The sequence below is a fragment of the Ovis canadensis genome, chromosome 5 (genome assembly GCF_042477335.2).
Source record: "Ovis canadensis isolate MfBH-ARS-UI-01 breed Bighorn chromosome 5, ARS-UI_OviCan_v2, whole genome shotgun sequence".
Taxonomy (NCBI): Eukaryota; Metazoa; Chordata; class Mammalia; order Artiodactyla; family Bovidae; genus Ovis; species Ovis canadensis.
The window spans coordinates 83483183-83504236 of NC_091249.1; the positions used below are offsets into that span (position 1 = coordinate 83483183).

The 21054-nt window shown below is 42.1% G+C and overlaps 1 protein-coding gene across 2 annotated transcripts; it reads right to left on the bottom strand.

The window, feature by feature from the left end:
• Positions 1 to 1601: 1601 nt before the first annotated feature.
• On the bottom strand, positions 1602 to 20624 carry IL12B (interleukin 12B). Of its 2 annotated transcripts, none has more exons than XM_069592513.1 (8): positions 20267 to 20624; positions 16184 to 16271; positions 12722 to 12997; positions 12014 to 12131; positions 9784 to 10001; positions 8223 to 8380; positions 6724 to 6849; positions 1602 to 2027 (listed from the first exon to the last, which is right to left on the bottom strand). In XM_069592513.1, the coding sequence occupies exons 2-7, from the start codon at positions 16269 to 16271 to the stop codon at positions 6724 to 6726; spliced, it is 984 nt and encodes a 327-aa protein (XP_069448614.1). In that variant the 5' UTR covers positions 20267 to 20624; the 3' UTR covers positions 1602 to 2027. The 2 variants fall into 2 exon arrangements, with proteins under 2 accessions (XP_069448614.1, XP_069448615.1); XM_069592514.1 differs by lacking the exon at positions 1602 to 2027 and adding an exon at positions 5081 to 6154 and having other exon boundaries at positions 20267 to 20317.
• Between the last annotated feature and the right edge of the window lie 430 nt (positions 20625 to 21054).

Here is a 21054-nt window from a genome sequence, read left to right on the forward strand (position 1 = left end):
TGAGTGGCTGGGAAGCTTCAGCCAGAAGTTCTTCTTTTGTCTACTTTACATGTAGGACTTTATAAAAAATTAATTTTTAATTTTGTAGGAAATCTACTAATATACCCTTCTTGTAAGAAATTAGAATACTACAGACACAATAAAGACCCCTCTGGTACCCATCCTCCCTAGTCCCTGTATATGTTGGAAATTCATTTAAGATTTCCATTTGAACACAGAGATCCTGGCTCTAACAAGCTAGGGGACCATTGGTCTGATTAGCCTCCAAGGACCCTAAAAACACAGAAAAGAGGGATTTCAGAGAAAGGGGCAAGCCACCACTGTTTCCACAAGGTTGAATGGAAACCCATGCAATGGTTTACTGAAATGGAACATTGCTTTGGGTGCTGTAATTTGGGGGTGGTGTCACTGCTGTGAGCTGGCAATGTACCCAGGAGAGGGCTCATGGGCAGGAGGACATACATTTACAAATTAGAATGGAAAGGCTTGTGTACATGTCCCGAACCCACCCTCACTGCCATAGGGAGGGAAGATGAGGTGGCATTAGTGTTGCTTCTTTTTGGCCTGACTTTAGGAAAACAGCAAGTGTACCTAACATTTGTTGTGTACTTGCTGAGTGCTGGGTGCTCTGAACCTGGTCTTGGGTAACCCTCATAGTTACCCTGGGAGGTGATGGCCATGCCAGCATACTTGTTTTAGAGGTGAGGACACTGAGGCCAAAAGAGATTAAGGAAATGCCTAGAAGCACATCACTGGTAAGCAAGGTGTGGGGATTTGAGCCCTGAGTCAGATGGGCACACCCCATTGGCAATCCTCCCACACACTCCCTGCCACCACTCTAACTCCCTCCCTCCTGTATGAATGTCGGCTGGTAGGTGTGAGGAGAATAAAGCTGGTTGGACACTGTAGTTCGTCTAAGATTTGTCCCCCAACTTTCCTACTCCCTCAAATTCCAGGACCACAGGAAGAATGCTCACTTCCCTAGAGCCCCCCTTGCTCAAGTTAGCAAGCAGTCAGGGAAGATGCCAGGTAGACTGGGATAGAGGGCAGGGGAGAGTCAGTTTGTGCTCCTTATGAAAGGAGATAGGAGTCTCAGGCTAGGCATATACCCAGAGAAAACCATAATTCAAGATACCTGCACCCCAGTGTTCATTGCAGCACTACTTAACAATAGTCAGGGTATGGAAGCAGCCTAATTGTCCATCAAGAGAGGAATGGATGGAGAAGATGTGGTGCATATACACAGTGGAATATTACTCATCCCTGAAAAAGAATGAAATTGTGCCCCTTGCAGAGAAGTGGATGGACCTAGAGACAGAGCAAAGTAAGAGAAAAACAAATACTGTATACTAACACATATATGTGGAATCTAGAAAAATGATACAGGTGAACCTGTCGGCAAAGCAGAAATAGAGACACAGACATAGAGAACAAATGTATGGACACCAAGGAGGGTCAGAAAGGGTGGGATGAATTGGGAGCTTGGGAATGACATGTATACACTACTATGGATGAAATAGGTAACTAATGAGAACCTGCTGTATAGCACAGGGAACTCTACTCAATGCTCTGCGGTGACAAGGAGGGGGTATATGTATATATGTATATGTATAGCTGGTTTACTTGGCTGTACAGCAGAAACGAACCCCATGTTGTAAAGCAACTAAACTCCAATAAAAAAGAAGTTATATAAAAAGAAAAAGGGAAATGGGAGACTAGTGAGCAGCTGCTGAGCCTTGCAGCCCATCACACACGGGCATCCACCTGGTGAGAGGCTGGGCACAACTGCTGCCCTGGCACCCAGGCCTGCGTGAAGGAAAATGTGAATCAATTCTGCTTCCCGCATAAGGAGGCTTTTCAGTATTCATGCTTGGTCTCTTCCGCCTTCAACCCAAAAGCTGATTTTATTTTTGCATTTTATGAGCTTGAGAGAGGGAATTCATTTCCTTGGTATAATATGACCCTCTGGAGAAAGTCTTGTCCAAATATATTTTGCTCACAGGTTCTGTCCTGGAAGATGGGCTGTACTGAAATGAAATGGAAAGAAATGATTACAGTCTGATTTATAGGTAAAGTGAGTTGATAGGTTTATGCCAAATTATTGCATCCAGGAAGGTGAAAAGGAATGACAGGCTCTTCCTAGAAGCTGTAACCCTTTATAAAAAGAAATTTTTAGGGTACACATGCTCTTATGCTAGCTAGCCTGTATTTTAATATTGTCACTGTATTTGGCCCATTTCTCTTTCACTAGACTACAGTCCCTGAGGGCAGCAACTGCTTTCATTGCATCTTGGTATCCCCCATGGGGATGTTTTTGCAACTTTATTAATGAGAAAGGGATTCTACACTGAAGACTGTTTTCAGTCTCAAGGGGATGAACTGCCTCTTTCTTCTCCACTGACTAATACTGCCTCCATCCCAACCTAGTTCTTAGAGACTTCAGGGCCTCCTAACAATGACTCCTCCATCTCACCACCTCCCAAAAGCATGGGTGATAAATTATGCTTCTTTCAGGTGATAAGTAATATGGTAAGAATATTAACAACAAGCTTTTATTGAGTACTTCTATGGATCAGGTATTTTTCTAAGCATTTTCTGAGTGTTATTCCATTTAATCCTCACAACTTCCTTGTGAGATAGGAACCATTATTATCTCATTTTACTGAGGCTTGAGGTGCTTAAGTAACTTGCTCAAGATCACAGAGCTAGTCAGTGGAAATAACTTCCATTTTCTGTGTGCTTATGGTAGACCGGGTACTGTACTGATCATGATAAACTGATGATCTCATTTCATAGTGCTTTTAACCCTCAAGAGGTAACCCCTCATCTCCTCCTCTTGCACCCCACCAAGTGAATCCTGCTGACACTCAGACTGCCCTTGAAGCAGGCTTCCTGACTATGGCAACCCTACCAGGCTAGGTAGGGTATTACCAGGATCCTACCTGGCATCATTAGGATCAAGTCCTCCAGGGCCTTCCCAGGGTTGTGCCAACTGTAAGGAGTAGAACCAGATTTTCTGATGCCAGTTGCTTCCTGTGCTCACCTGGCTCCTTTATCTGACTTGGCCAACAGCCTCCTGTAGATGGCGATATGAATATGTAGGAGGATGTCTTTATTTAATTTTCAGTTTATTCATTTTCTGTTTTAAAAACAGAGCTGTTTAATGGGTACAGAGCCTCAGAAGAAGAGTAAGTTCTGGAGCTGAATGGCAGTGATGGTTGCAAGACAGTGTGACTGTAGTTAATATTATTGAACTCTGCACCTAAAAATGGTTAAAATGGTAAATTTTATGTTGTATGTATTTTACCAGAATTAAAAACCACACATACGGGTCTGCTTTTCTAACACAACAGTAAGTCTGGGTTGGTTCAGCTCCTTGATGATGTCACTAGGGTCTCAGAGTCTTTTTCTCTTTACTGTCTTAGCATGATGGTTTCTATCCTGGGTTCAAGGTATCCTCTGAAACGTCTTAAATTTCATCTGCTCAAGAGAGGAGGAAGGAGGGGAAGGGAGATACTAGCCATGGCTCTGGTTTCTTAAATCAGGTAAACCCTCAGAAGACTTTTCTTCTACTTCATGGGCCAGAACTGGGTCTCACGGCCTTGCTCAGAAGCAAGGGCAACTGGAAAAGTGATTACTTAGCTTCCCAACCTTTGAGCTGAGGAGGTGCATGAGGGAAGAAGGCCTCTGGGAGTGAGAACTGATTATGTCTGGTGCTCTGCCAAAGGTCACATGGTCACACAGCAGGACTGGCCAGGCCCAGGACCCAGGCTCTGGGTTCCCCATCCTGAGCTTTTTGCTGGGACATTTGATGAATTTGTAGTGGCTATTTTCCCAATAAAAAGGACTGTCCTGGAGAGTATCTTTCAAAGAGGAAAACTCTCCATAGCGTATATGTAACTAAAATTAATCAACTGCTAAGAAGTTGCGTTAGGAAAGCCCTGGGCATTGGTGGAGCCAGGACACCTGAGTGGTGCCCCAGGCTGGCTGGAAGTTTTGGGAAAGGTCCCCATGTCTCTGTGCTGATGAGGTGTAATTATATTTTTCTTGGTTAGTGTTGTTCATTAAGTGCCCAGTAAGTGTTTTGGTATCTCTAGATGAAATGTACTCAGGAGGATACATATAGTTATTATTAACCAATCATGCGCTATCAAGAGTGGGCTTATCACACAAGATGATATGTTTAAAATGTTGAATTAAGATGACAGAAACTTCACAACATCTGTCCAGACCAGGAGAGTAGTGAAGTTAGGTGTTCAGGGGACATTTAGAATAAGGAATGTAAATAAACATCCCTATTATAATTACCTTGCCATTGCAAGGGAGCCAGATGTGTACATGTGGCTTTTGAAGATAGAGAAAGGACACCATTATCTTTAACTACACCACTCCACCACTTGTTTTTTCCACGGGAGGAACCAAAGAGGAACTGGCAGGCCCTGGCCATTCTTTGAGCCCAGAGTAGGCACATCCCCTTCTCTATCAAGCCTTCTTGGGTGACTCCATATTATACCAATCCATCTTCATTCTCACCCCAGGGCGCCATATACAGTGAACATATTAGCACTTAGTGGTGTTGAAATTAACTTTTCATCTTAGTCTTATAAGCTTTGCCAGGAGTGGGCACTGTTTGGGGGCAGCAACACAAGGATTTTTGGAACTGCTCAACCCCAGGGCCCAAGCAGTTGGCCAGACACACTGTAAATCCTCAATAAACATTGGAGCTGGACTTATGGGATGGGCTGCCCATGGCTCTACCAGTTGGGAAATTTTTTTCATGATGCTTTGGAAACCAGTAGGATTGATTCCAGGTTAGAAGGTGAAGCAAGAATATCCCATCCCTGAAGGGGCATGATGCAGTTGAGTGCTCTCACAGAGTCCCCTGTGGTCAGGCCCCAGGGACACTTCCTGAGCTCAGCAAGACACCGACTTTCCTATAAGGGGAAAGGGTCCATTCTGCAAAACCAGAAACAAAATTGCTCCAAGGTGGGGTGATTCTTCAACAACAGGGGAAAAATAATGCAGCCCTGATCAACGTGGGAATGGCATACCCAGTCAACTGAGAAAGTCCAAAATATTATTGCAAAGAAGAATTATATTTTTATTAGTTCACCATCAGAATATAAAAATAAATGAGTAAACAGAAAACAAATGGAGTCATTTTACAGAAAGCACATTCATTACTTAAAAGTATCATTTTAATGGCTTGGCACTTTCTGGTTATATCCGCTTGTCATATTCCCTCATGCTGACAAGTAAGAGATTCTTGGCTGTTTTCTTTGCATCTGTCTGCTTCTTTGTGTGGCTATTAAGGAACAACTGGAAATTCTGACAATTTTATGTCCTTAGCCATAACTACACTTGTCTTCTCTCTTGAATTGTAAGTTCTCTGTATTTTCAGACACTAACGATTTCTCCGTATCACTCTCCTATGTCTTACAGATAGAAGGCAGTGGGGGCTGCCAGAAAGGCTGAAGCTGAATTTCAATTTCAATCATCTTTTAAAATTCTAAGTTCAGGTATCCAAAGACTAAACTTGCTTAGAGGTGCAGAAAGCCCTGAGTTATCCCCACCACTTCAAGGAAGTCTTCATGGACACGACAACTAATATCTGCTGTCTAGGACCTTCTCAGTTTGTGTGTTCATGTCTCTGTTTAACTATCTCTTGTGTTCCCATCCATCACAAATATATTATGGTGCTGGCATCAGAACATTGTGTTCTTACCGATTGTCATAAAACTTAAGTACTTGCAGCCTCAATTGAAAAGTTGTCAGTATAAATAACACATAAATTCACATTTTGCATAATAAGGCCCATTCCTTGTATCAGGTCATGAGTGTATGAAACATATCTTGGCACACAAATGTTAAATAACAGTAATAAATTAATAAATACATAAATTACTTAAATATTTAAATAACATAAAAGTCAGCTGTGACCTGCTAGCTGGAAACACTATAAATAAATTGGCTGATTGTTTCAGTGGGCATTTAGCTTTAAATATAAAAATACCGCAAAGACATCTTTATAATCTTAAAAAAAAAAGCAAACTGGTAGAAAATATCTTTGGGGAGGTCTGTTCCGTCATGTCTTTTAAAAATTTAGCATAATGTCTTCCACTTTTCCTCTGAGGTTTCATCCTGAGGTTAGAACCTGGAAAAGAATGCCGAGCATCTATCTGGATTCAAAATTCAGTAGCAAACCCTTACTTCACACAACACATTATTTGAGCAGTTGGGTTTTGGGAATTCCATGTCAGGAGGGTCCTCCCCTTCCTTATGTGGCCTAAGATTTTGCTGGTACGGTACTTGCCAGAGGTTCTCTTGTGAGTTTTCTTAAAAGACCATCTATCTGATCATGTCATTTCCTTGCTTAAAGCCCTTGAGTGGCCCCAAGGGTTGCCAGATAAGATTGTAATTCCTGGAAACAGCTTGCAGGCCACCTGTTCTCTGACTTTCTGCTTCTCTCCCTTTGCCTTCCCTTCTGGAAGGGTGGGACCTGTGCCTGCTTTCTTTACTGTAGTGTCCCTGTGCCCAGCACTGTGCTTGGAATACCATGGGCATCCAACGAACGCCCATTAATGAACAAATGTACGTTTCTATCTCTGGCGACTGTGTGTTGGGCACCGTCCCCCCTTCCTGCCCCACACCATCCCCACCGTTGTCCTGACCGTGGGTACACTGAGTGCACAAGTCTGGGCTGGGCTTTGCTGGCTTGCTCACCTAACTGCAGGACACAGATGCCCATTCACTCCAGAATGAGCTGTAGTAGCGGTCCCGGGCTTGCACGCGGATGTTGGCATCCTTGTGGCATGTGACTTTGGCTGAGGTTTGGTCTGTGAAGAGTTTCTGCAAAGGAGAGGGAACTTTTTGACAATGCAATCACAAGGTGGGCTGGGCATATTTTGGCAAGTACAAGTCTCCCAAAACATCCACACCTTAGTCTCAGGGCACTACTCTCGGAATTCACAGGGCGTGTGTAGAACTTGCGCCACCTACTGACAGAAGCTCTCAGCATAGACCGATTTTTCTACCTTGTAAGCCCAAAGCCTGGAGGAAGAAATTGGTCTAGGCTTCATTTTTCCAGCACAGTTGCGTTGCTTGAATGCCCCATGTGCACTCCCTCTAGTAGTAGGCCAGTGGCAGGCTGAGAAAGATTTCCTCTAGCTGTTCCCTGGATATTCTGAAATTCTATAGTCTTATCCTTTTATCAGAAATATCTTTGTTCAAACCCAGGCATTGCTGTTTATTAGTTATGTAGCCACAGGAAAATGTCTTAGTCTCTCTATATCTCAGTTCCTTATTTATAAAAGAGAGATAATCATAATAATCACTCCATTATAGAATTTTATAAAAGTTAAAGTAGCAAAGTATTTAATCATGTAGAAAATGCTCTGTAAATGCTATTACCTATTAATACTATATATTAATAATATATTGAGAAGCACATAGCAAGATTTTAAATAAGATCTAGGTAAAATATACTCCTGAATAGCCCTTCCTTTCCAGAAAAAAATTCTCAGGGAGTTCCTGAATCATCAAATTTCTACCACATTTAAACACTCTACTGAATAAGGCCTTTCTTTATCTAGTGATTTCTAAAACTGGGGTCCAAGGAGTCTTTGGATCTATAAAAGGGCCTCTAGGAACTTGAGATTATGATGCTCAGGCAAGGAAGTTTGAAAGCCAATGTCTGAGACAACATTCTGTGCAATAAGATAATTTCACAAGCTAGGAATTATCTAACACTTTAAGTGAAACACAGCATGAATGTTCTATCACCCATTATATTCATTCATTAGAAACAATTATTTTAGGCTCCTGGAGCCTAGATTTTCTATATCGAGGCCAATTCTGAGAGCAAACATTAATGATCAACCATACTGGTGGCAGTAGGGTCTTAAGTGCGTGGTCTTTGTGTCCTGGAGACTGAGTTTGTGTCCCGGTTCTGCCACTTCCTAACTGGGTGACCTTGGGCATGTCACTCCACCTCTCTGAGCTTCAAAGTCTTCACTAGTGAAGTGGTACACATAATACTGCCTGCCTTTCTGGGGTTACTGTGAGAATTAAGTGAGATATGCAAGGAAAACCCTCAGCAGAGTTTCAGGCACATAGAAAGTACCAACTAAACATTAGCTGTTACTAGCATTATTAATCTTCTCCTCGATGTGGGCCTACGTAAACCTGACTACAGAACAGACGGCACCTGAACCACATCTTACCTTTTCTCTCTTGTTCTTTCCCTGGACCTGAACACAAAACGTCAGGGAGAAGTAGGAATGTGGGGTGCTCCACGTGTCAGGGTACTCCCAGCTGACTTCCACCTGCCGAGAATTCTTTAGTGGTCTCAGTTGCAGGTTCTTGGGTGGGTCTGGTTTGACTGTAGAAGAGGGAGAAACGGTTATTTTCCTAATGGGGCTTTGGGGTAAGGTAGTTTTGGCTTCTGACCCCACTTTCACTGTTGACCAGCTCTGAGCCTAGGTCCATGTAATAGTTGCTGAACTTCTCTGATCTCCTGGTTGACAGACATGAGTCACCCCTGCAGGTGACGCTCATGCTGATGCCTGAGGGAGGCAGTCCTCACCAACTGCTGCTTTGGCTGAACCTAAGAGAGACTCAGAATCCTTCTCATCACTGTGCAGTTATACAGGCCTTGGGGGGTGGAACCACCTCTGTGTGGTGCTCAGAGAAAAGATCTCAGAGACAACAAGACTTACATCTGGGCTGGCAGGGAAGGACCACCCTCTCTACAGTCATTCTTCTCTGCACCAAACTCAGAGAGGGCAGGCCCTCTTGCTGGGGACTAGATGAGAGATTCCCACCTAGTGCTCTCTCTTTCACCTTTTCATGGAAGCTGACACTGACTTATCCTGTGGCAGTTAAGCCAACTTGTCTCTATGCTCAGTCACACATTCATTCAATAAAAAGCCCTTGTTATGTGCCAGCCACTGGACCTTGCACAGAAAGCACATCCCTGAGTGTCAGAAAGACTCTGTCCTCAAATAATATGCCTTCTTCTAGAAGGGTGTAGCGGGGAGAGGGAGTCCATAGAATGGGCTTGAAACATCTGGACCCAGCACCTCTCCACACAAAGACAAAAGGCTCCTAGATGTTCCACAAATACTCTTTCCTCTTTCTTAACACAATGACATCTTGTTTCCCTTAGGACTCAGATAATGCCACCTCGTCACAGAGAACTTCCCTGGCCACCTCACATGAACAAGACCCCACCCTCCCCTTCCCACCAAAGGCAGTCCCTCCACGAATGCTAGAGTAGGTTCCGTGATTCTATCACATTTTACGTCACGATGCATGTTCACTGGATAAACGGTGAAGGATATGACAAATGGCAAAATCTCCACCTGCCAATTTATAAAGAAGTCTCTTTCAAATGCTAAGAAAGACTAGTTGGGAATAATTGCAATTAGGAGGGGAAGCTCTGGTTCTGCATGTGAATATGATGCTTGAGGGACTGCTATTGGATTCATCACGGAAGGTGCTTGGGTAGCAGAACAGAAGCGTAACCAGGAGCCTGCTTTTTCTGAGGCAGTCTAGGTCTGAATTGCTAGCTGTGAGATCTGGGGCAAGTTGTTTAACCTAGCCAGGACTCAATTTCCTCTTCCTTAAAAGCAGTAATTGTATCTACGTTGTAATTATTTTGGGGTGGAGGTGAAGAGTAAGAGATAATGCAAGTATAAGCCCCCACCCCACCGCATGGGGCACTGTGAACATGTGATGAACGGCATCATCCTGATTAAGCAACATACAATCAAGCAGACTCACTGATGTCCCTGATGAAGAAGCTGCTGGTGTAGTTTTCATACTTGAGCTTGTGCACAGCTTCCATCACGACCTCAATGGGCAGGCTCTCCTCGGCGGCCGGGCAGGCACTGCCCTCCTGACACTCCACTGTGTACTTGTTATACTCCCTGTGGTCCATGCTGACCTTCTCTGCTGAGAGGGACGCTGCTCCGCACGTCACCCCTCGGGGGTCAGAGGAGCTGAAATCAAAGACAAGTTATCACATGACTGTAGGTGAGTCGCTAGCCGTTGTAGCCTGACATCTGTCCAAGGATGCAATTTCTCCAATTGGTTCGATTTCTCTCAAGGGGATAGCAACTGCTCTCCCCACGAGACCAAGTGTTGCTTTGAAAAGTAGTACAAGTGATTAGAAACAACTCTGCACTTATATGCCTCTGGCCTAAATGAATCTGAAAATTTTTGAATCCAAAGCTCCTGGTTAAATCTCCTTATCAAACATTTTAATTCATTTTCCTGAACAAAAATCAATACATACCTATTATTAAGACGATAAAGATGGTGTATAAATGAAATGTGTATGCCTCTTTTAACTCTAGTCCCCCTTTTAACCATAATCTCATCCCCTAGATATAAATACAAATACTTTTCCTGGCTTGTTGTATCCCTTCAGACATTATTCTATGAATATTCAAAGCAATCATTTATCCACATGTATGTATACATAAGGACTTTCTAGGTGGTGCTAGTGGTAAAGAACCTGTCTGCCAATGCAGGAGACGTAAGAGATGCAGGTTCAATCCCTGGGTTGGGAAGATCCCCTGGAGAAGGGCATGGCAACCCACTCCAGTATTCTTGCCTAGAGAATGACATGGACAAGGGAGCCTGGTGGGCTACAGTTTATGGGGTTGCAAAGAGTTGGATATGACTGAAGTGACTTAGCATGCACACACATATATGCATATACATGTATTTGTCTATATACACATACATCGGTTTTATTTTTATGAAAAAGGATCAAATTATATATACATATGAAGTATGTATTTTATAAGTTTTAAAATTCTAACATATTATTATATTATATATGTTGTTGTTTAGTTGCCAAGTTGTGCTCGACTCTTGTGACCCCATGGACTGTAGCCTGCCAGGCTCCTCTGTCCATGGAATTTTCCAGGCCAGAATACTGGAGTGGGTTGCCATTTCCTTCTCCAGGGAATCTTCCTGACCCAGGGATCAAAGCCGCATCTCCTGTTTGGGAGGCAGACTACCACTGAGCCACCAGGGACACCCATATTTACATACATATGTATGTATATATATAATTCTGCAACCATCTTTCCCCCTTCTGAACATATGGAGTACTCCATGACACAGTGCATGGATTGGGTTATTCATTTTGAAGACTGCACAATAAGAGGGGGTATAATGTACCTCACTGTTTAACCTTTGCCCTGCAGATTACCAAGAACACCACGATGAACCCTGGCATCTATGTCTCTGTGAACTTGTATAAGCATTTCTTTAATAAGCATTTTCATTTTAAAGAGTGAATAGTAAGACTCCAATGGTTTACTCAGTTAAATAGTGGCCAGGCCAGGGTGATCACTTAGGGTTTGTTCCGCTAGCCTATCAAGTTTGGGAACTTAGATGAGAGGGAAGGAAGTCACATAGACGGCTAACGTGGGTTCCGTACCAAGGGAATTGTTTTCCTGGGGTAAGTCCAAGTGCACTGAACAGTGAACTTCAGATTAGTAGTGTCAGCAGAATAAAAAGGAGTTGAAGTGGCCCTGAGAAAATTTCTAGAAGCTTCACAGAGCTTTTGGAGTTGGTCTCAGGGCTTACAAGATCCATACCCTAGGGCTCTTGTTTCTATTTTTGACTCAAGGTGCAATTTTGGCAAGTCCTTCATAGCTTTGATTTCTCCTTTTATTCTCTCCCTGTGGTGCTATGAGCCTTAATGAAGCATTGCCAGGCAATTTGGTTGCGTGGGTTCATACATAGCAGAGGCTACTCCAAGCCCCAATAATATCCTGTTCTAATGCTTACATTTATTCAGGCAATTAGCGTAAACCTTCATGTTCTTTCCCTAATTGAGGCAAGGGTGTGTATATGTAGAGGGGAGGATTAAAAACATAGGGTTGATTTTATTTTCTCCCTTCTCATTAACCGATAGGCTATTGCTAGGTTGCCCTTATTTTCTTAATGAGAAAGTTCAAGAGAAGTGCTGAGAAACCCCAGTGGTTTCACTTACCCTCTGCTGCTTTTGACACTGAATTTCAGATTAGTACTGATTGCTGTCAGCCACGAGCAGGTGAAGTGTCCAGAATAATCCTTTGCCTCACATTTTAAAAAACTCTTAGCTTTGGGTTCTGGATTTGTAAAGAACAAAAATTCAATATTTAGGGACTTTCTTTCTTTTAAAATTGCTGATTTTTATTGCCATAAATTACAGACCACCGTATGGTATAAGAGTGAAGATTTTCCATTTATGTCCTTGGAAAATGCTCCTGTTCCCCAGGCAGGCAGTTCAGCGAGGACTGGGAAGGTCCCAAGAGCATGTTGATTCTATAGATTATACTACACACCTAACATATCAGAGGGAGGTATTAATTTCTTTCAAGGCTATCAGCCCAGAGTTGAGTTACGCACACTGCATGTTAATCAACTTCCATTAGTCACCCAATCATATTACTGCTATTTGAAAAGAACCTGAGGAAAAGCATCTAGATTCCCTCTGAGACTCTCTCAACAGGAGATTTTGATGGTTGATAATCCAAAGTGTCCAGCAAAGGAAAAACAAAGCAAAGGAAAATATAGGTTCGGGGTGGTTTCAGTAAGGGACTTGGTATGACTTCATTAACCACATTAAGCATGTCTTGCCTTTTAAATTCTAATTTTTTTTCTTTATCTCTTATGGAGCCAAAGAGAAAACTGACACCACCCAAGGGGATGGGATTACCTTTCTGATCCTTTAAAATATCAGTGGACCAAATTCCATCTTCCTTTTTGTGCAGCAGGAGGAGTGAATGACTCAGAACCTCGCCTCCTTTGTGACAGGTGTACTGCCCAGCATCTCCAAACTCTTTGACTTGGATGGTCAAGGTTTTGCCAGAGCCCAGGACCTCACTGCTCTGGTCTGAGGTCCAGGTGATGCCGTCTTCTTCAGGAGTGTCACACGTGAGGACCACTGTTTCTCCAGGAGCATTAGGATACCAATCCAATTCTACAACATAAACTGGAGAGCACAGGGATTGGAGAACTGGACTGTGTTTTTTGTATCACCTGGGCATCTGAATGGCTGAAGCACAACCTTGCTAATAACAGCAAATGCTTGCTGAAGATGACCTCAGGTTATCAGGCTTCACTTGGGTTCAAAATTGTGGAAGAGAGAAGCTGAGTGTAATAGCTGCCACTGACCGATTGTCAGGCTGCCATTAATAGTTAACTTCTGATTAGCTGGCAGATGAGGAAGACCTTGATATACCAAAAATTGCAATCAGCACAATACTTTCTCAAAGTCTTGGTGGACACAGGAAACTTGCAGCACAATTCACATACAAAGAGAATAAGTGCTGAAAAAGACTGATGAGGACTGAGATCCTGTCCCCACTAGCTGGCTGGGGAATTTTGAGAAAGATACTTAATCACCACGCGCCTCAGTTTCCTTGTCTGTAAAATAACAATAATAATAGTATCTGCCTTGTAAGTTTGGCTGTGAGGATTAAATGAAAAAAGCATGTAAAACACTTAGCACAGAATCTGTCACTCAGAATTAGTTGTTATTGTTATTCACAGACCAAAGGTTAGACAACTGTGCCAGAAACTGCTTTCCAATTTTCCACAGGGATTGAAGGATTTATTTCCTACTGCATGAAACTCACCAATGGAGATTTTCATTCCCTCTGTGTTTTTAAAAGCTACGTTACACTCTTACAAGGCAGTTTGGTAGATCTCAGTCTTCCCATCTTATAGAGAAGGGTACTGAGGCCAAGAGGTTAAGCACGGTTACGTCAAGTTAGAACCACAAGAGTTCTATCTTAGGCCTTTGCCCTGAAGCTTTAATATCAGCATCTAAACTGGCACTTGTGGAATGGCCTAATATCACATTTTGAAGAGTATTTCATATCAAAACTTCATTCATTCATGCATCAATTATTAATTAAATAGAATTGTTTAATGCAGTGGTTCTCAATGCATGATCATCCAACTATTAGCAGCAGCAGCACGTTGGACTCTGTTAGGACTACAAATTCTCAGTTACTGAATCAAGAACTTTGAGCTGGGTCCAGTGACCTATTTGTAATCTCTGCAGATGATTCTGAAACCCACTCTAGAGAGATATGGTAATTAAAAGCCTGGATATTGGAGTCAACACACGTCTGGGTTAGGACTCAGCTCTATCTTTTACACTGGCCTGTGGCCTTGGGCAAAGCATTCAATTACTCTAAGCTTCGAGTGTCATCATCTTTAAAATAAGCAACATATTAGAATTTGTTCCAGAAGGTGGAGGTGTGGATTACAAGAGTTAATTCATCTAAGAGCTTGACCCAGTGCCCTTAAATGCTCTGTCACTGCTGGCTCTTGTGATTGGCATCCCAATGTGAATCATTGTGGAATATAAAGTTCCCACTTGACATCAAAGGGATTTATAATTACTGAATGGGTAACACAGACCTGATGTAAAAGTACCTGGGGCCCAGCTCTGAAAATGGTCACCTGTGCCGATATAAAACTACATGGCACCTTTGACTTTCTCTGTCACACTGGTGACCAAACAGCAGGGCTATTTTCCTGTCACAATTAAGACTCAGAAGACAAAGATACCTGTCCAAGGGCAGGGGAAACAGCTGCATGAGGAGATGTGTCTAGAACCTAGCGCCCGGGGGCATCTCGTCTCATTGCCAGAGTCGCATGCCCTCTCATTGTTTCTCACTTTGACTTTCTGGAATTTCTGTGGTTTACCAAATCAGAAGTAACTAAGGGCAGGCTATGCAAGGGCCATACCTCCTGAGCTCGCTCAAAATCCCAGAGCTGGAAGGGTTTGGAACAGTCATCTGGCTCAGACCTTTCTCTTTATTCAGGGGAAGGTCTAAAACTCTCAGACTCTCCTGAGGCAGAGTAGGGATGGTTGGATCCTTGTCTTCCATAAATTCTTAAGAACAGAGGAAGAGCCCCAGATTTCTTTCAGGGATCCATTGTAGTGTGTTCTCCTCACTACTGAAAGATGGTTTCTCACGATCAGCTGCAATGTCTTCATTTTAAATGCAAGCCTATTTCCTCTTGCTCAGCTGTCTGAGGACAGAGGAAACAATTGCTTCATGTCCTTCGGGTAAAACCTTCTTCAAATACTTCAGCGCATAAGCATTGAAGTGAGACAGAATTGGGGTTAAGTTTCTGTTCCACCCTTACGGGGTGAAATTTGGTAAGTTACTTAATCTCTACATCCTCTACTTTTAACATCTGTAAAATGGAGTATAAACAGTTCCTATCTCTTGTGGTTATTGTGAGAATTAAATGAGATGCTGTTTTCAATAAACATTATTATTATACAATTAAAGACAGTAATTGTCTATGTTATTACATTGACATCAAAGAGAAATATCTGAGGGCTTTTCAGAAACAGCTAACAATCTGTTAATACATATTTGTTGTATGTGAGATACTAGAAGGATAGAGGGAATCCCTTATTCTAATAAGTACCTATTATTCTACTAATAATTTTTATTGATCACTGGGATAATAAATAGATGGCCTTCAATCACCAGACACATTATTTTAAACAACCAAAACAATAATACTAGCTAACATTCACTGTCACTTCGTCATCTGTTGAGTTGTCTTCTGTATTCACTAGTATATTTAATAATCTTTGTAGTAGATATAACTTCATAATTTTCAGTTTACTTGAGGGAACTCAGGCTCAGAGGTGACCCAGCTCAAGGTCACATAACTAATAAGCGGCAGAATCAGCCCTGAACAGAAGTCAATGTGGGTCTAAAATCCCATGCTTTCCCCAAAGTGCTTGGTTAGAGGTAAGTGATCTCAGTGCCAACTGAGGGGCTGATATTGCATGGTGGAGTGGAAGACATAGTTCTTATACTTTTCAAATCCCTCACTTTGGAATTTTAATCATATGATACAGCTGATTTTTAGTAATACTGGTAAAGTCTGTATCTCTTTTCCTACCATAGTCCACCAAAAGCTCCTTCTCTGACATTTAATGTGAGAGCCAAACAATATAGATACCCTCAAGCCACACAATACAGATATCCTCAAGGGTGGAACAAGGACAGAGGGCCGCTGTTATCCCAGAGTGAAGCCCCAGTGCCTGCCCATTTCAGTCTAATTTCTCAACAGGACTAACTGACAGTCCTGGCTTAGGCCCTGGGACCTTCAGAGAGAATCAGGGAAGGCTGGTTACCATTTTTCTCCAGTTCCCATATGGCCACGATGGGAGATGCCAGCAAAACCAGGGAAAACCAGGAAACGACCAACTGCTGAGGGTGCATCTGCATGAGGGGCAGAAACAGAGGAGGAGAAGGAAGAAAAGAAAAAAGAAGAGTAGGGGTAGGAGAAGACAAAATGTCAGTAGTTACACAGTCACATTTGGAAAGCATATTCACATTCTGTGTATTCCATTTGTCTTTAATCTTTATCTTCCACTTCCTTCTCTGCTGTCAGGTTAATTTGCAGTGAATTCCAGGAGCCCTCTGCCAGTCTCCGGGTAAGAACATCTCCAAACAGAGAACCACAGATGAGCTGGAGCTGAAGGAGACCTAAGGCCAGCCATCTGATACAATCCTCTTATTTTTAAGGTGAGAAACCTAAGGCTCAGAGAAGGAGCGTGACTTGTCTGGATTGACATTCAGTCATTATTTGCTCCCTATGTAGAGGGTACTGAGCTAGAACAGCTGAAACTGAAAAGGATTTTTACCTGGATCCTGACTTCCAGGAGCAAATAGTTTCATTCAACAAGTATTTCTTAAGTCACTTTGTTAAAAGCCTATCCTCCAGTTGGGGAAATAAGCTACATATCCGTATTACTGTAGCACAAGGCAGAATGTGCAGGGACACCCAGGACTATAGGATCTACGTTGTGGGGCGGGGGAGTCAGATTTGAAGTGACCTTTCAAGTTCTGGCAATGAGTTCAGCCCTTGTTAAAGAAGTTTCCTTTCTCTCCTGTTTAGGCTGTAATTGTTCCAAACACAAAGATAATTTCCTCCCATGTAAGGTAACCAGTGGTTCTCAAACTTCAGTGTATGTCAGAATAACCTAGAATCCTTGCTAAAGCACAGACTGGTGACCCCACCCCCTACCTTGACCCTAAAATAACTAATTCAGCAGTCTGGGTGTGGGAATCTGCATTCCTATAAGCTTCCAGGGTAGGCTGATATTGCTGGTCTGAGGACTACTCTTCAAGGTCCATTGATTTAACACATGTCCAGGGTCCAGAGCCCCTGAAAATCAAGATGTTCCTTGGGAGAAGACCATAAAATACTGAATATTCACCACAGAGTAATTAAATGCATACTTTTGTGCTAAATTAGCCATGTTATAGTGAATTCGCCATGTTACAGTGAAACTCAGTCAAGATTAGTATTCAGGGTTTATGAAAATTTTCAGACTGAAAATTAGATGGAGATTGTTATTTATTTTCAATTGGACACACCTCTATCCATCTTGGCTCTCCAATGTTCCTGTAGGAATATAGTTTCAAAAACCAATGGGCTATATGAAGACCAGACTCAAAAAGTTTTTGGCAAAATACCTTAAAAATAAGCACCCCTCGGTCAGGGTGATGAAATATTGACAAATCATGGCTGTCAGAATGATGCTAATCCTGGGGGCACTTTGCCACCTACTTTATTTCCTTATATTATAAAGGTTATGAGTGGCAGAGTCAGGACTAGAAGTCAGCCCTTCCCGAGCACCGTCAGCATTCTTGTCGCTGAAGCATGGAACTTTCAGGGGCACATCTATCAGTTTAGTTCAAGCTGTGACTTGTAGTGAAGTGCTAGTTGCCACAGAGGACCAGTTATTACATTTGCAGGCATGGAGTACAGCAGCATGGGCTTGAATTCTGGTTTGAGCACTCACTAGTTGTTTTATATTGGCCAAATTACTCTCTGAGCCTCAGTTTCCTCATCTATAAAATGGGTATAAGACCCATTTCAAAGCATTGTTGAGAGAATGCAATGAGATGACATATTATAGAAGCCAACCAAACATATTAGCTTGTACCCAGAGGAAGAAATAAAGAGTTTAATTTCTCTCTTGTCCATGATGGATAAATTAAAAAGTCCTGCCTGTATATGTATACTACTGTGTATAAAACAGGTAACTAATGAGAACCTACTGTATAGCACAGGGAACTCTGCTTGTGCTCTGTAGTGACCTAAATGGGAAGGAAATCCAAAAAAGAGGGGATATATGTATACATATGGCTGATTCACTTTGCTGTACAGCAGAAACTGACACAGCAGTGTAAAGCAACTATACTCCAATAATACAATAAAATAAAAATGAAATAAAAGTCATGCCTGGCTATAGGGAAATGCCCATAGAGGCACTGCAATTATACAGGCTTATAAAACCCAGATGTCAGCACTCTGGGAATGAAAAAACAGAGATTCCTGGTACCTTCTGGTGAGTACTTTATGCTCTCTTAACACTGGGGTTTTCCCTTTAGCTAGGTGCCCAGCACTTCCTCTCTGGGCCTCAGATGCATCTGAGAATATCAGGTGAACCATACTTCACGGTCAAGAGAGCCTTGGTGATGGTTCTAAGAAGCAACTCCCATTTTTGTATCATCTACGTTTTAAACCACAAGACAGTGGCAGAAGGTGGAGATGGTGCTGGGCTACTCTCTTAATCAAACCCAGGGGAAACCACAAAGAGGCTGCCTGCAATTACCCTGCTGTTCTCTCTATCACTTGATACCATGGGCTTGACTTCTGGTTCTACCGCTCACTAGTCATATGATATGGGCCAAATTACTCTCTAAGCCTCATTTTCCTCAGCTGTAAAATGGAGGTAATACCCATCTCAAAGGGTTGTTGGGCTGTATCCCACAGACCACATTTTCTCAGCATGCTCAATTTGAGAGTTTTAAGGATTAAATGTTTGAAAATGCAATTTCACAGGTTTTCTAAACTCTTGAAACCTTTATATGAGGGACGTAAGATCCCCAGATACTGTAGTGTGTTAAGGCTCCCTAACTCTGGTGTTAACATGGGCATGCCAGTGACATTTGGCTGAGCGTCTCTCTTTCAAGTTTTATTTTGTTCATTACTTTTTAATCAGAAAAGAGAATTATCATTTAAAGATAAAAAGACATAGTCACAGAAGGCATGTGTAGGAAATGCATATGGTCCTAGTTCTAGAGATAGGCAGCTCTGTGTTGGCATCCCAGCTCTGCCCCTTGTTAGGTGTATGACTCTGGTCAAGTCACTTACTCTCTTTGAGCCTCACACTCCTAATCTGTAAAATGGTCACCCTGTTGTGATAAAATGCTAATGAAATAATTCACATAAAGTATTCAGCCCGGTGTCCTGATGAAGGCAGGACTCCCGGCTGTTTCCTCTCAGCTCCATTCCTCCTTTGACAGCACTTACTTAAGACAACTGCAATCAGATTGCTACTTCTTTCATGTTTGTCTTCCCCACATCTGTCTTATTCTATACTTTGTCCCCAGAGTCTAGCAGAGAGAATCTATCTTAGAGGGATTTCATTATTAGAAGAATGAATGAATGGACAGAAACCATAACATTTCAGACCCCAATAAAATGAAGTCTAAGAGGCTGACCAAATTCTTTCTAATACCTTGAAATTCCTCATTTGAAAACAAAGTGGGCCATCAGCTCAGGTTTAGTAATCTCTGTTTAAAAATGATATTTTAAGCTAATGATTATTTTTTTAACCTGAAAATTATTGTGCATGATTAACCTGGGCAACTATCAGATGCCAGTATAGTAAACATGATCATTTTTCCCTCTTCTTACAGATTTAAAAACTTCACAAAGTAATTTTAAACATTGGAGTTGCTTTCCATTGTTTAAGTGATAGGTTAATCCAAAAGCTCTAGATAACCCAACTATTAATCTAGTTGATTGTCACAAGCCCACCACAAATATAGGACTAACTATGCTAACAATATACAGTTATGAGGTATAAGCATGAATTCAATTATTTACTGAATTTATTATTACTTATTGAATGAAAGGCTTTTTAGTAAGTTTACAATAACAAGGGAAGCACCACTCACTTTAATTCTATACAATCCTTTAACTGATGAATGTTAATATTGAAGAAAACATTTTTATACACATACTACTTTAAAACAAGACAAACCTTTCTAAAAAATAGGCATTCCTTCATAAACCTTACTAAATAATTATTATTAGTTGATTTTTTTTTAGTTGATTTTTTAAATGAATTTTTTTTTATACCCCTGGACAGCCTGTGGGCCCGTGGAAGGGGCGGCAGGGGCAGGGAAATGCTTACCTTGCTTCTGCTCCGGCTGCAGAGTTCGCTGGGTCTGAAACAGTTGTTTCTTCTGATGCTGCTGTTGCTACTATTGGAGCTTATATACCCTACTCCTAACAAGCTTTCTGATGGAAACTTAAACTAGAAACTGACTTGTTCCAAATTGCAACACTGAAAACAACTCTCACAACCTTCTGGGGAATTTCAAGTAGTTCCTTTTTTTCTCTATGTGTATCAATAACGCAGAGGGAACACAGGCATCAAAATCCCAGGTAGTGAACTAAGAGGAAATAACTTTCGGGTGGAGAAAAAGGAAGGAGATGGGATGCTCACTTTGAGTTGACATCATGGCCGAAGAGATTAGAGACAGTAAGAGGCAACCTCCCTGGACTCCGCAGACAAGAGAAGAAGGAAGAACAAGGAGACGTCGAGCAGGAGGATGAGTTCAGGTCAGGATCCAGCAATTGTATGCTGCTGCTGCTAAGTCGCTTCAGGTTGGAAAGCAAAATCTACAGTCCTCCTGAAGTCAAAGAGGATGAGATGAGGGCAAAGGTTTAGTATGTCCTGACCGCCCTTCCCCATATTACGCCTTTAACGTGTGGATTTCAGAAACATATTCTTACTACCCATTGTGTCCCTCCCCACCCTCCAACACACTGTGCACATTCATAAAGACACAGCCCTGGGAAGATGATAAACATGTATATTACTAATAACACTCAAAATATGTAGGAATACTGTCTACGCTCATAGGTACTTACTGATAGACGGATGTGAGCAGAAAGTGAAATATCCATAGGCATGTA